General features: G+C 35.5%; 1 protein-coding gene across 6 annotated transcripts in view; it reads left to right on the top strand.

Annotated features, from left to right (window-relative positions):
• Positions 1-16,264, top strand: part of RYR2 (ryanodine receptor 2) — a 384,358-nt gene that overhangs the window by 241,838 nt on the left and 126,256 nt on the right. For all 6 annotated transcript variants that reach the window (XM_077175563.1, XM_077175560.1, XM_077175562.1 and 3 more), the window contains 12 exons: positions 715-923; positions 2,841-3,015; positions 7,958-8,166; positions 9,044-9,396; positions 9,621-9,735; positions 10,662-10,822; positions 11,444-11,603; positions 11,747-11,833; positions 12,516-12,742; positions 13,643-14,444; positions 14,959-15,159; positions 15,291-15,396. In XM_077175563.1, the coding sequence (XP_077031678.1) occupies positions 715-923; positions 2,841-3,015; positions 7,958-8,166; positions 9,044-9,396; positions 9,621-9,735; positions 10,662-10,822; positions 11,444-11,603; positions 11,747-11,833; positions 12,516-12,742; positions 13,643-14,444; positions 14,959-15,159; positions 15,291-15,396 (2,805 nt within the window). The remainder of the gene's footprint in view (positions 1-714; positions 924-2,840; positions 3,016-7,957; positions 8,167-9,043; positions 9,397-9,620; positions 9,736-10,661; positions 10,823-11,443; positions 11,604-11,746; positions 11,834-12,515; positions 12,743-13,642; positions 14,445-14,958; positions 15,160-15,290; positions 15,397-16,264) is intronic.

The raw sequence follows: 16,264 nt of genomic DNA, 5'->3' as shown, positions 1-16,264 counted from the left end.
CATAGACTATCAAAGAGAAAATTTTACTGATAAAGAATTATGTGGCAGAGAGATGTGTTGCTTAGAGGAAACTTAATGAACCTCACCTAACTGAAGTCAGGCATGGTGGCATGAGAAGTAATGGTTAATTCTGAAGGATGCGATTTTATAGACTGTCCTAGTGATATTGGAAATGTTCACCTTGATGTGTATGAGAAAATAGAAGAGAAAGGGAGAAGTTCTTAGCATGGCCTAACAACAAGTGCAAGTAGGTGCAGACAAGTTTGATATTATAACAAACTCAGGGAGAAGTGGAATTGTGGTGATTAAACTGGAATGCTGACTTTTCAAATGTTGCACAGACTTTATTTGATACATTACAAATCTGTGGGAAAAGATCCATGCATTTGGCCTTTTTTTCCCTTAATCTGAGAAAAAGAATTGGAATGATCCTTGAGTCATCTATTTGTAGCTGCATTCAGATTTTCAACTTCTTTCTTTGTCTTATTTTGTTTCTTGTGTTTTGTTTTGTTTTTTTTTTCCTGATTCCCAGAATGGGCAAGGACACTTGCCCTGCATGGCTGGTCTGCAGGCACATTCTTCTTTTCATGTCTGTAATCAAAGGGATTCCTTTTGCTTTTGCTTTCAATATTTCTTGACAGTAATTGAAAACAGTACTTTCTGCATTGTTTTTTTTGTCCCTTTGTACCTATTTTTATTTTTTAATCCTTTTAGCAACAAGACTGGATGTGTGCAGTGGAATGATGGAAAAGTTCAGGATCTTCCGTACAGAAAAGACCTATGCAGTGAAGGCTGGGAAGTGGTACTTTGAGTTTGAGGCGGTTACTGCAGGAGACATGAGAGTTGGCTGGACCAGGCCTGGTTGTCTGCCAGATCAGGAACTTGGCTCGGATGAAGAAGCTTTTGTTTTTGATGGCTTTAAGGTTTGTATGTATCTGTAATAAGATGAGTGGCTGCAAAAATTTTAGTTTTTGTGTCTCATTCCATGTATCATTGCCTCTATTGCCTTCTCTGCTTTCATTGATGTTTTATGACATTATTTCTCTGTCTTTGAGGGTCTAGGCAGAATAAATAGAATCAGTGTCACCTGAAAAATTAATTAGCAAGGTCTTGCATTTTTATAATGTTTTTTCACAAATTCACGTGTTTCTTTCTACACTATATATAAAGAATTGATAACCAAAGTGGCTAAATCAAATTCAAAATACTGGCAGACCTCTAATTAGCTATGAATAATTTCTTTTCAAGTTTTACTCTGTTGTTCTCTCTATAAGATGGGCCATTAGGGAATAAATATGGTTAAGATTATTAACACTATGTGTTTGAGGAAAACTTTGAGCCAAAGTAGTTGTAAAAATGTAAGCTTTCCAAAGAGCATAACTACGTTTTCCAAGAAATCCTTACAGCTTTAATGAAGTGTGTTAGAACCACTAAAATTTGTTCAAATTTAACTCTGCACAAAAAAAAAATACCGATTTAAATCTAGTAGTAAAAATATGTAGGAAAACAAACCTTTATATTACTATCATCAGAATAGATTAAATGACTCATTGAAATTTTTAATTTCAGTATGAGGACAAGTGCAACTGCTGTCTGAACCTTAATTGTTCTATTGTTCTTAAGGCTATTGATGACTCATTGTCAAATTATTTCTTGTATCTGGTATTGGAATTAATTTTCCTAATTGCTGTTAAAATATGTAACAGAAATCAACAGAATTCCTGGATATTCCCAGCAAGATAAAGTTCTCCAGATGTATTTTATTTATGGTGTGGGAATTTATTTATTTCCTATTCCTGTGTTGCATGAGAAGATGCCTTGAAATGAGAACTGGAAAGTTTTTTTGTAAAGTGTTTTACATAAACCACTTGAGTCCTCTATTTTTACTGGAATAGCTGTATAGTTGCCTTCTGAATCTTAGGGTTTGATGTTTAGGTCTCAGTCCATAAAGCTATTTTTGTTGTGTTTGATTTTAATGGGTTCTTTCCTTGGCTGGGAAAAAAAAAAGACCTTCAAGATATCAAGGAAGGTTCATTGGTTTTGTACAGCTTCTAGGATGGATACAGAACATAAACATCTACTTGTGATGAAATACTTGAATAGGAATCCTATCTGTTATTGGTTATTAACACTTTTTTTTCCTGTGCTTGGTTACGATAGTTCTTAACAAATGTTAATTTATTTGAACTCCAGTCCAAGACCCCATTGAAAGCCTTTGCAGTCTTTGACTTGAAAGTCAGTTAGAGGAATCATGCCCTCAGCTACTCTGGAATCTATCAGAAACCCAGTGCTTGTCTCATTCACAGACAGTTCTATTCTTTCCAAAATCTGATATGAGAGAAATATTAATTTATTTTGCACAAAATACTTTAAAAATTATACTTAAGGGAAAAATACAGATTGTTTGCAAGTAATGAATTTTTAGACTGCTAAAGTAAATAAAAGCAATTGCTTAAAAATGGTTTGTGGAGTAGCTATTAAACATTGTAATTGATAGCATATTATTGTGATTAAAAGTCTTTCATGGAGCTTCAGCAGAAAACAAAACCATACCCTTACCTTTTACTAAAATGTTGAAATAACAATTTTCTCTATCAGTTCTCTTAACAATGCTTTATAATGCTGACATGAGGGGTGCTGTCAAGAAGTTAATTGTTGAATTTCCATATTCAGAGTCAGCTTGGAGTACTCACAGACACAGTTTTGGAATGATATTCTGTGAAAGTGTTAATTTTAATGCCATCTTAATTGAGGCAGTTAATTATTAGTTCTACCCATGAAGAGGAGAAGAACACATACATTGTCACTATTTTCCTTTTAAATGCTTCTAATTATTTCAGGCACAGCGGTGGCATCAAGGTAATGAGCATTTTGGCCGCTCTTGGTTGGCAGGAGATGTTGTTGGATGTATGGTTGACATGAATGAGCACACCATGATGTTCACCTTAAATGGTGAAATCCTGCTTGATGACTCAGGCTCAGAACTTGCATTCAAGGACTTTGAGGTTGCTGATGGTAAGTACTGTAATACATCATGCTGTTAACTTGCTAATGCCTGGTTTTTGCTCTGACTTCACTTCAATGTGTTTCTTTTGTGTTTCATCTCCCTGTTCTCATCCCTGACCCTGCCTCCCCTGACTTGTCCTTTTTTCTATGTGATTAGTATTAGCCTTTTGGAAAGGGAATTTGCTGGGTGTGACAATGAGGAAGGGGTTTTTCTGTAGTGATCTTTGTGGCTGTCTTTTGTTGTGAGACCCTTCAACTGTTTTTCAGGGATGTGTCTGATGAGACAGATTCATGACTTTTAATATTTCATCCTCACTGCAGTAGATCACCATATGATGTAATAGAATTATAGAATGTATCATAGAATGGTTTCAGTTGTAAGGGACCTTTTAAGAACACCTAGTCCACCCACCTGCCATGGGGGGCAAGGACATCAGATTTTATCTAGATGAAGTACTGAAATAATACCAAGTGTCTGTCCAATTAGTGAGAAACTGGTAGTGAGTTAAACCATCTTTAAAGTTTTGTTTTAACACTGGGAGGAGAAATGACACCTGATCCAGTCAGCTTATACAAAACTATCCTCCAAAATATTCTGCTTAATTCTAAACCAGCAGACTGAGCTTTGTGCCTATTTTAGGGGTCTTGGTGCAGGTTTCAGCATCCACAAGCAGGTGCTAGTTTACTGTCAAGACATAACTTAAGAGATTGCTAAAGATGGCGAAGATTGTGAAGGTTTGTCAGGTGGCAGATTGATTCTGTACCAAAGATGTATCTTTGTTTATAAATTTAATTATATACCTGTGTGCAAATAGAAACAGAAAAGGAGTAAGAAATTGTAAGTTAGCTGCCTAAAATTTCTGAACTGTGGTAATGTCAAAAAAAATTAAGCTTTAAGCTTTCATTACTTGGAGGTACATATATTCTGCCATAAATGTTATACATCTATTAAACAATACAGGTGCAGCTGAGAGATAAAGTTAAATTTTTTGAAGAATCAGAGTTCCACATGCTACTGTTGGGTTACTCATCCCTACCCTACTCCCATGGGAGATATGAATTTCATACTTCTTAATTAGGCAATTCACTCTTTGAATTTTAACCACTTAATTTTCATCTGGATTTCAGAGTATTTTACTTTCAGGAATACTTTGGGAGATTTTTTTTCCTTCCTTTGCTATACATTGGGAATCAGAAATATTTGTATTTTATTTAAAATTACATAATTGCCATTAATTTTCTGGACTGGTTCCTGTTACTTTACTGCCTTTGGATTTCCTTAGATGCTGGGGTAGCTTGATGAGGGAAAGGGATATGAGAACTGGCTTGCTGTTAGTGTTGTATGCAAAAAAAATCATCTCAGTGCAATTAAATTTTAGTGGCATTCCAGTTATTAGTTAGTATACTCCCATTGAGGAAGAGGGGATTCTGAAAGAAACTCAAATTCCATGAAATTCTGAGGCTGCATTTATTCCAAGCTGATGAAATCACAGTGGTGTACTTTGTGTGGTGCTTGTTTCTAGCTGCAGGTCCAAATTGAAACAGATCTCTCTGCTAAAGGAGTTCTTGGCTTGGCACAGAGCTTGAAGGCTTTGGTAACCATGTCAGAGACTTTATGTCAAACATCTCAGGTTTTCCACAATATCCTTGTAACTCACATTAAGTTCCTTTAGTATTGTTTTTGTAGGAAAGAGCTTTGCCTTTGTAATAAGATGTCTGAGTGATGTCTGAGTTAATTTTCAAGGGAATGTGCTGATTGATCTTATGTTTAATAACTCCAAAGCTATATTTGAAATTATTATGGGTGTTTAATACATAAATATTGGAGGCAAAAGGAAAGGGGAAGGGAAGACAACTGAATTGTGTGTTGAGTGTGTATGTGCAAACACACATATGAAATACCCAAAATAAATTTATGGAGTTTTTTTTTATTTTATTTTTTTCTTTTTGGGAGGCTGGCTGTAGTTTGATTTTGTTGCTGGCTCTTGCTTAACAACACTGAGACCTTTCTGCAGGTCACTTCAATCAGTGAATCATGTGCATGTTTTATTGCTGCAAAAAGGGACCTTTCTCTTCAGGAAAAAAATTAGAATTTCTGATGCAGCTGTACAGTAAATCAGTCCTGTGGATTTAATTTACTTAGGAACAATGAGAAGGGGGTATGATGCTCTGCCAACTTAGTAATACAGCTTGTGCTGTGTGTTGGGTTGTACTACCAACAAGAAGAGCTCTTTGGGATTATGGCAGATGAATTTATTTAAGAGATATCATCTCAGCAGTAAAATGGATAAACATAATGGCGTCTTATTATGCATTTGTAGCAGATAAATTTGACTGTAGATATGAACAGGTACACTTGTACAACCCAAATTTTATTTTGTCGAGTCATGATTTCTGAGAGCAGAAACTGTATTGTTTGACAGATTGAATCAGGAGGTTCATGTTGTATTCTTGAAAGCAGGGAACATTATGGAAAGTGTTGTTCTCCTGTGCTTTTGCTATGTGTGAGAGACAGTGCTAGAGGGTTACTTTTCTTGGGGTAGTGTTTAAATCTTTTTACTTGTTTTGCTGTTTCATACAGTGAAATAAAATTTGCTCCATAGCCCAGTTATGTATCTGGAGATGAGGAGCCAGGTTAGGGGTAAATTATATTTTTATGTAGCCTCCAGCTTGCAAGGGTTACATGGTATCTGTGAATAATAATATTTTAAATGGCTGGACACCCATTCAAAGTTGGCCATTGAAATTCATTTTTATTCTGTAGAAAGATATGTAGCTGTCTTAACAGCACACCCCCTATGAGATGCTCTGTCTTTACCATGTAGAGAAGAGCCCTAAAACACCTAAATAACAACTGAATAATTGGCAAATTGATGCAGAATTTCACCAGAGATGGAAGTAAGGTTTTCATGGTCAGGACTGGGACTGGTGTTTATATTCCATTTATAAAGAGCCACAGTTCCAATTATGTTCAAGAATCAGCTACATGTACAGTGCCTTCTGTTATCAGTGAGAACTGCATTGGTGAGAGGGACTGTCATCTTGATTTCACATTGCCTCCCTTGGCAAATTTCATGGGACACACTACATTGAGTAAAAACATCAATGACAGGTTTACATGTGTAGGAGTGTTTCTTTGTTTTCTTTCAGGGACTCTGTCAAATGCTTTTTATTACATTTTATTTATGTGTGTCTGTTTAAGAGACTTGCTTCACATCTAATCCATCTGGGAGTTTTGGGGCTTTTATGAAACCACAGGTAGGTAGAAGAATCACTGGTTTTTGGGTGATGAAATGAGAATTTTAAGGTTATTGAAAACAATTTTAATTTTGCTCTGCTTAGCAACTTATGCAACAGCTTGTGGATTCCTTTAACTCAACAGTGAGCCTAGTAAGTTGTCCCTGCTAGAGCTGCTAGGCTTTATCATGGCACATATCTCTATATGTAAAACTGATTTTCCTATTTATGTGTTGTTTAATATTTGGAAAATATTTGCATTATTGTCCACCTCTAGATTTGCACTAGCAGAATTGGCATTTATCATGTTGTCTATTATAGCTATGCTATCTGAGGAGTTGATGCCTTGTCATTTAAGAGCCAAGCTGTGAAGATAAAAATCTGGACTTCAAATTATGGCTAATAGTGTTATGTCATTAAATTTATCACGTCTAATGTAAATACACATGACAACCAGTCTTGTGTACATGTAGTAAAATCTTCCAAAAGTTGTGCTGAAGGCTGATAATTTATCTGATGGACAATGATTCCTGTAGATGGTGCTCTGGAGTTTGCTTTGTCTCTGAAGAGCAAACACCAAGAATAGACTTTTTGTTTTTTTAATCTGGGCAGCCTAAAGAAAAGTGAGGAACTACTTGGTATTTTTTCCTTATATTTTTCAATACCTGTTATGTTCATGTGACTCAGAATCACTCAACAGAACTTTGTGTTTCTTGTTGATAGAAAAGAAAACATTTTGTTAATAACTAGGTCAAATGAATCTGCATAGTAGTTTATAGCTGTGGAAATTAAAAAGCAGGATGAAAAGAAATAGAAGAAATAAAAGATTTTCTTAGGTTTTTAGACTGTGAAGCTGAAATCAAGACAAAGAAAAATAAAAATGTGCCTGCAGGACAGCTGTATTGGGAAAATGCCCTTTGCCCATTCTGGGGAATCAGGGACAAAAAAAATTGTAAAAACCATCCACTTCTCATAGTATTTATTTCCCTTCAAAATGGCAGCACATGATTGCAATGCATTAGACTGTTGACACCATGGTGTTGCAGGTTTTGCAAGTCATGGATGCTTATTGTGGAAATAGAAATTGAATATTTACATGGCAGAAAAAGGTAAGACAGAAAAAATAATCCCAAATCAAAATACCTAAAGTTTCATGAAGCTATGGTTTCATATTGTCAGTTCTTATTTTCCAGAACCAGAGTTGTCTGAATTTTAAAAATATATTAATTTTATTTTTAAGGGAAATCTATGACATACACTTTGTCCATATTTGTAGGTTTTTTCCACTATTATAGCTGCATGGACAACCACTGTATTACTTTTGAAGTAAGATTCTCTCAAAGTACAATGAATAATGACATTTTAGGAGGAATACCAAAAGTAGTGAGACCTAAAGTAAAATTGGCAATACTATGCTGGCTCAGCAGAGAGATTAATGAAGAGCTGGCCGTCTGACTCTGTGGAGCAGGTTGGGTGCTGCCTAAAAATATCCATGACTATTAGAGGGCTTTTATTTTCAGAATTATGTTTAAGATGCATTACTTGGTGACATGCAAGATGTGACATGCTGTTGATGATTGCTTACCTTTATAATGTTTGCTCTTAGGGTTTTTGGCTTTTTTTCCCACAAATGGTTTTGTATTCAGTTACGGAAGAGAGCAGTTCACCAATATTCATTCTGTGCAACCCATGTGTTCTTTCCTCTTGTTTTAAGGATTTCTACCTGTGTGCAGCCTGGGCCCATCTCAAGTGGGAAGAATGAACTTTGGAAAAGATGTCAGCACTCTAAAATATTTCACTATATGTGGCTTACAGGAAGGGTATGAACCCTTTGCTGTTAATACAAACAGAGACATCACCATATGGCTGAGTAAAAGGCTTCCTCAGTTTCTACCAGTGCCACAGAACCACGAACATATTGAGGTTTGTGATCCTAGTGAAATGTTTCTAGACACTTTAATATGTTTGAGTTATGTCTCTACTTTTGTACTTCCAAACAAGACTTAAATGTGATATGTTGACCCAATTTTGGATGAATCTTACACCTGTTACAAATTTCTTACATTCAGTAGGGTTGCAAAGAATGTAATTGTTTGATTGGTAGTTTTTCTTCCTACAAAACCTGTGACCTGGGTTAATGTGACAATCTGAGAGACAAATTATACAAGATGTCCTCATTAAGAGCTCGTTGTGCAGTGAGAGCTGTGTAAGCAACTTCCAGAATCAGGGCATTTTGAAATAGCAAATACCATGTGTTCTAGTGCACACAATTTTAATTTTTCCATAGCTAATTGGTTTTGATTATAATAAATATTTATTAGCCAATTGTGTCAACACTTATGTCTCAATCAGTTGTGCATCTTGATGGAACTGAATTCATGCCTTGTAAGTTTGCCATGAAATTCCTCTGAAATGATACAATAAGAACTCTTTTTCAGCTGGTGTGTGGTATTTAAAAAACAGTTTATGTTCTTTCATATGTGCATGCATGATTTTTATTCCTTGGTTTGTATTGTTCTGGGCAGAGTTGGATTTATGTTGCTAAGAGTTATGGTGAGAGGCATAATTTCTTTGTGACTTTTTAAAAATTTTAATAATGGAGCAACAAAACCCATCCACTTCTCATAGTATTTATTTCCCTTCAAAATGGCAGCACATGATTGCAATGCATTAGACTGTTGACACCATGGTGTTGCAGGTTTTGCAAGTCATGGATGCTTATTGTGGAAATAGAAATTGAATATTTACATGGCAGAAAAAGCATCAGCTTTAAAAAAAACGGCATCTTTATGTTTCATAGGTGATGAGAATTGATGGCACCATAGACAGCTGCCCCTGTCTGAAGGTCACACAGAAGTCCTTTGGTTCACAGAACAGTAAAACAGATGTCATGTTTTTTCGATTGAGCATGCCCATTGAATGTGCTGAGGTGTTCTCCAGATCAGCTGCAGGAGGGTTACCAGGCTCTGGTCTTTTTGGCCCAAAAAATGACTTGGAGGATTATGATGCTGATTCTGATTTTGAGGTTCTAATGAAAACGGCTCATGGTCATCTAGTTCCTGACCGGACAGAAAGAGAAAAAGATGCCACAAAACCAGAGCTGAATAACCATAAAGATTATGTTCAAGAAAAGCCCTCACGTCTTAAACAAAGGTTAGTAGCTTGCTACCTTTTCCCACTCCTCCCCCTTCTGCTTCTCAAAGTAGAGGAAAATGACACTCATGTATGACAAACCAGTCAAGTAACTTTTGAGTATACAGTTTAAGGTCAGAATTAAGTGCTTTTAAGAATAAGCTTGTCTCTTCCTATTTTCTGAATAATTTGCCTTTGTGATTGGGCTTTTAGTAGATATTTTAATTTTAATTTTTTTATTGCAGATTTATGCTCAGGAGGACAAAGCCAGATTATAGCATGAGTCACTCTGCACGGCTTACTGAGGATGTGCTAGCAGATGATAGGGATGACTATGATTATTTGATGCAAACTTCCACGGTATTGTAATATAGGATTGATGTTTTAGCTGTTTGGGGGTTTTTAGTTGTTTAGTTTGAGTTTTTTTAATACTTACTTTTTTTTTTGGTTGTTGTAAGAATTCCAGAAACAGTCTAATTTTCAGTTTAAATGTCTGTGATAGTTCTGAACTTCTACTTAAGTTGAGAGTATTTTGTTTATTTTATTTTGATTTGATTGTCAGACTAAAGCCGTTTCCAAATGAAAACCTATAAACTGGTTTAATCTGTATTTGAAACTACTGTTGATAACACTAGACGTAAAAGAGGACAATTAAACAGTTTTAGAATGATGGAATAAATTGGAAAAGGTACATTAAACTAGTAGGTCAGTGTTCTGGACCATTTGAAAACATCTCTACTAATTCTTCAGAACATTTATTTAATGGAATTCCATAAATTCCTTTTATTTAATGGAATTCTATATATTCCATTTATTTAATGGAATTCCTAGTGAAAGTTTTTTGCAGGTTTTTTAGATCTTTCTCTGACAAGATCAGCTCCATAAGCACTGATTCCTCAATGTTCAAAGGAAAACAAACACTCCTTGTCTGAATGTGTTCTTCTCTTGCTAAAAGATATTAGAAAATGAGTTACCTGCAGTATAAAAACTATAGTTGCTGTAGCAATACAGCTTACAATGCTATGATGCAGAAGCCTTCAATAGAAGCATATAAGCTACATATTTAATCTTGTCCATTTTTTTGTTTTACAATGCATATTTTGTTGGCTGTGTTTTGGTTTATGTCTATAGTCTTTGTTGCTTTGCTTGGTGAATTGCACTTGAACAAGCCTACGCTACTTTTAAATAAGATGGCATTTTCAGATTTAGGGCAGCAAATTCTGAATCAAACCGATACACTGGGGAACAAACACTAACATTTGATAATATTATTCTTTTATTAACAGTACTATTACTCTGTGAGAATATTTCCTGGTCAAGAACCTGCTAATGTCTGGGTGGGCTGGATTACATCAGACTTTCACCAGTATGACACAAGCTTTGACTTGGACAGAGTGCGTACCGTCACAGTTACACTGGGAGACGAAAAAGGGAAGGTTCATGAGAGGTTGGTTACAATTTACTTAAAAAGACCTGTATTTTATACACATACAAGCAACTTGCAATTTATAAGGTGTAAATCCACTCCATTTAATGTAATTGGATTGATGTAGAAAGAATAATTAAAACAGCAGTAGTAGGAAAAAGTGTTAATTGTTATGTGCTCTTGCTTGTGAAGAAACAGCGAACTAATAGTCTAGTCAAATCAATAGGTACTGAAAAGTGAAATAGTGCAGCTTTCTATATAGTTTGAAATTATGGTCCTGTAAATATTGACTTGTGAGGCCAAAATCAGTACATGAGCTCGTATCAGCACTTCAGATTATAATGTGTACCAGAAGCTTTTCTTATACTTAACATTAAATGATTTAAAACTTTGACTTACAAAGTCAGTTTCATCTTTGGTATTTTACAAATGATGTGGACTTTTTCATACATTGTCATTTTAAGTTTTTATTTTTCTTTCAGTTATGATGTCCATGTTTCATTGAATTTTGGCAGTGGTTAGGATGTGATCCATTGTTTTCAGCCACAAGGCCCTGTATGTTTGCAGCCATGCAAGGTTGTTCTTATATGTTGCAGGAATTTTGCACACCATTCATAAATAAATTTATCTTTTGACATTCAGTATAAAACGCAGCAACTGCTATATGGTGTGCGCAGGAGAGAGCCTGAGCCCTGGACAAGGACGTAATAATAATGGTCTGGAGATTGGTTGCTTGGTTGATGCTGCCAGTGGCCTGCTGACCTTCACAGCTAATGGCAAGGAGCTAGGCACGTATTATCAGGTGAGTATTTTTTAGGATGTATTGCAGCAAGAAGGGGGAAAACTGAATCCTTAGCCTGCAGCATTGGAGGCTTTAGTACAAGATTGTAGAGAAAAAGTAATCATCACTGCTACGGCAGTAATTTTTCCCTTTGTTTAATCTAGGTTGAACCAAGTACGAAGTTGTTTCCTGCTGTATTTGCTCAAGCTACAAGCCCCAATGTTTTCCAGTTTGAACTGGGAAGAATAAAGGTAAATAATGCTGGGGTTTTTGCAGGTTTAGGACTAAAATCATACAAAATAAGTTTATTTTATTTTTGCCATTTATTTCCTGTGATGTGTTCTTGGTATTTGGGACATTTCTATGATTCCAAGTGTTTGCACTATTGCTGTTTTTATTCTTAACTCAGTTTTCAATACTTAATGAATTTAAAATACAGTACATTGAATTAAAAGGGTTGAAACTAATTAGAATTTTCTGAGTCTTGTCTTTCATGGTGAAACAAAATCACTTGGGTTGGTAAAGCAAATCTCTTAGTTTTACAAACAGAGAATGGATGACTGGTGTATCCGAAGAATTTGGTTAGAGTTTTAAAATAATTTTTAAAGTACATTCAGGTAGAGCACAAGAAAACTGAGCTGAATTTTTCTGTCTTTCTTTGGATGCTTGGATGTCTAAGAAATCAGAAGAGGTTAAAAAAAAAGTGGAGTCCAAGGAAGTAACCACATGTGGCAGTCAAGTTCTTAAAAAACAAATATGGAAAATGCTGTCTTGCTGCTAATCTTCCAACTGTTTCTTATTTTAAAAACTAGTGAAAATGCTGATTTCCTATTTTACTTGACTTTACTATATGTTGAGTATATTTCTGGAAAAGAAATGCAGTGTTTGGTAAGGATGAGGAAACTGATTGTCTCTTCCATTGGAATTTTCCAGAATGTAATGCCATTATCTGCTGGATTATTCAAAAGTGAACACAAGAACCCAGTCTCTCAATGTCCCCCACGTCTCCATGTCCAGTTTCTGACTCATGTGCTTTGGAGCAGAGTGCCAAACCATTTCTTGAAGGTGGATGTGTCTCGGATCAGTGAACGTCAAGGCTGGATGATACAGTGCTTGAATCCTTTGCAGTTCATGGCCCTTCATATTCCTGAGGAAAACAGGTTGATGTTTGTTTTGTGCTGTACCAGAATTATGTTGGAATTATGAACCTAGTCATACAATTCCATCTGTGTAAGAAAGGCCCAAGGTCTTCTCTGTGTTTGTAACACAAGTAAATACAGACAGTGTGTTTTAATTAATATTGAGAATTATATAAATTTCAGTGTTTTAAAATCTCCCTTCTTTTACTCTGTTTCCAACTCTCCCAATTTCTCTCCAAACATGTCAATAGTACATGTAGATTTGCAAAGTAAATTAAGAAACACTGCTTATATATTATTAAATATAATCTGTAAAATAAGCAAAAATCTGGTTATGTTGAGATTTTTCAAGATTTGTGACTGATTTAATTATTCTGTTCCCTTAATTTTTCTAAATTCAATTGAAACAATTGAAGAATTTAATTCTGTGATTTCCTTGATACCCAAATTTCTGAGCATTTTGCCAGTGCCTAAACTGAAAACAAAGTCACTAAGAACCCCAACACTGAACCTTCTTCAAATATACTGGTTAGTCTGTTGCCACTTTGCACCCCAGATTTAAAGCCAGTAAATGATATAAATATCTTAACTCCAACTGGTTTTAAAACCTGATTTTCAGTTACGTGAATTCTTGTTCATAGTATTAAAAAATATTCTGTGTTAAGTAAATAATTTGCATTTTCCCACTGAAAGTAGTTAAAGTAATGATTTTAGGAATGACTTGAATAAATTTGATATTAATTTTTTTTATTAGTCTTGATTATTACATTGACAGTATTTCTCCCATGAAAGCTTCAATGTGGGAAAAACCCATCCCTGGAACTGATATTGTGCTGTTCTTATCCTTAGGGAGAAGTTTGAATCCCTTAAAAAGACATTTTTGCCTATATGATTTACTGTGTTGTTTTTTCCTCTCCCCAGAACAATTGATATTTTAGAGCTGACAGAGCAAGAGGAATTGCTGAAATTTCACTACCACACCCTCCGATTGTATTCAGCTGTTTGTGCTTTAGGCAACAACCGAGTGGCCCATGCTCTGTGCAGCCATGTGGATGAATCTCAGCTTCTCTATGCTATTGAGAATAAGTACATGCCAGGATTATTACGTGCAGGATATTATGACTTGCTCATTGACATCCATCTCAATACCTATGCAACTGCCAGGCTGATGATGAATAATGAATTTATAGTTCCAATGACAGATGAGACCAAGAGTATTACTTTGTTTCCTGATGAAAACAAAAAACACGGCCTTCCCGGTATAGGACTCAGCACTTCGTTAAGGCCAAGAATGCAGTTTTCCTCTCCGAGTTTTGTAAGCATTAGCAGTGAATGCTTTCAGTTCAGTCCTGAATTCCCTCTGGAAATTTTGAAGGCCAAAACCATAGAGATGCTGACTGAAGCTGTCCAGGAGGGAAGCCTCCACGTCAGAGATCCAGTTGGAGGTTCTACAGAATTTCTGTTTGTTCCTCTCATCAAGCTCTTTTATACCCTCCTAATTATGGGAATCTTCCACAATGAGGATCTGAAACACATCTTGCAGTTGATTGAGCCCCGAGTTTTCAAAGAAGCAATGAACCAAGAGGATGAAATTGATTTCTCAGAGAAAGAGTTCAGTTCAGATGAGCTCAAGTCAGAAGAAGGAGAAGAAGAAACCAGAGGGGAGCAAATGCCAAAGGAAGGACTCCTTCAGATGAAACTTCCAGAACCTGTTAAATTACAGGTAAAAATACTGTCTTGATAGTGATAGCTCCTGTTTTTTTCATGTGGTAATTTATTTATTTTCAAGGAATAAAGCATTTTGAAATTAAAGTTTTCAGTTAAATAGAGATGTAATTTCCTTACAAAAATGAGAAGACTTAGTATCTTTCTGATGATATAAACTTGCTCACCATAGAACAAGTAACTATGGTTTCATTAAAAATAATTACTTGCTCAATGCTATTAATAGTGAATTCCTCCTTTTTGTGGATTCAAACAGAAAAGAAATTCCCTAGAAGAAAGGGATAAATCCATTCTCTTGTAGCTTTAGTTATGTCTGAGGCACATGAATCCCTTGCAGATGTCAGATATTCCTGGTGTAAGATTGCTTTACGTGTAGTAAATAACAGTATGAAATGATCCAGACACTTCATTTGATAGTAACTTGCTGTAGGAAATCCATCCTTACTTGCCTAATATGCAGAAGATATTTCTTGGCTTGCCAACTCATGTCTCTTACAACATTGTTTTCTCAGATGTGTCACCTACTCCAGTACCTGTGTGACTGCCAAGTGCGACACCGGATAGAGGCCATTGTTGCATTTTCTGATGATTTTGTGGCCAAGCTCCAAGAGAATCAGCGCTTTCGGTACAATGAAGTGATGCAGGCCTTGAATATGTCTGCTGCCCTGACAGCTAGGAAAACAAAAGAATTCCGATCCCCTCCTCAAGAGCAGGTACAGCTTACAGTGGACAGCTTCTTTCTTGTTGCACTTTATTTGCTTTTTATGTTGCAGAGTTCTGTTTGATTTTAAGGTTTTTCCTTTTGGAGATCAGTGTAATTTGTCTTTTCTTTGTATTCTCTAAGATTAACATGCTGCTGAACTTTAAAGATGATAAAAATGATTGTCCTTGCCCTGAAGAAATTCGGGATCAACTCTTGGATTTCCATGAAGACCTAATGACACACTGTGGTAAGTCTTGTTACTGAATATTTTTACTTTTTAAATTTTATTAGCTTTAGAAGCAATTTTAATAAGAAATTTTATGTAAGAAACATCAATTGAATAGTCTGTAAATTACACTGTAAACATTTTAATTATTATGAAATAAAAATAATTAGCTTTCAGACAAAACCAAGGAAATATTCTTATCCTTATCTGGTTAAACTAGAAGGGAATGTTGTATGTTTTGTTTTATAAGCACCTGTTTTGCTGGCTGACAAACACAGTTCCTTCATTCTGTCCTTATGGGGCAAGCAGTACAGACATCAATGGGTCATTGTTTGATGCTTTCCAGCTTTTCAATATTTGTCTTGTGTTTGGGAACAAGAAATGCAGATTACATAAATAATTTAGATGAACATTTGAAAGGAAAACAAGGTTTATCTTTTGATTCTTTGCATTTTTCTTTAGTTGTTTTCCATCATTCTCTGTTCAAATTACTTACCATAATTCTTTTCATTACCTTTTTCTGGTAGGGGATAATAGAAATTTGCATTATCTATGAGTAGAAAATGAATTTTGTGGGTCAGAGGGTGCATCATCATAGAGCAGAACTAATTACTCCATGTATTGCACAATAAGTAAAACAGTTACACATCCTAAGTCCAATGTTTGCTTAGTCAGCCACCACTTGGGGATTCACATTTTGTGGAATGGTTGAGAGACAATATATTGAAAGTTTGCAAATCAAAAAAGCACAACTAGAGCTCAGGGAGTAGCACAACTGTGGAAAAACAGACATTTCATTTGGGTAATTTGAGACCATCCCTGTGTTCCAATTGATAAGGCATTTCAGTGTCTTTACTGTTAATTAGTTTGGTAGAGAAGACTACTATCC

Source organism: Agelaius phoeniceus, chromosome 3 (genome assembly GCF_051311805.1).
Source record: "Agelaius phoeniceus isolate bAgePho1 chromosome 3, bAgePho1.hap1, whole genome shotgun sequence".
Classification (NCBI taxonomy): domain Eukaryota; kingdom Metazoa; phylum Chordata; class Aves; order Passeriformes; family Icteridae; genus Agelaius; species Agelaius phoeniceus.
Note: the sequence above shows the minus strand (reverse complement) of the source record. Positions and strands in the feature narration are given on the sequence as shown.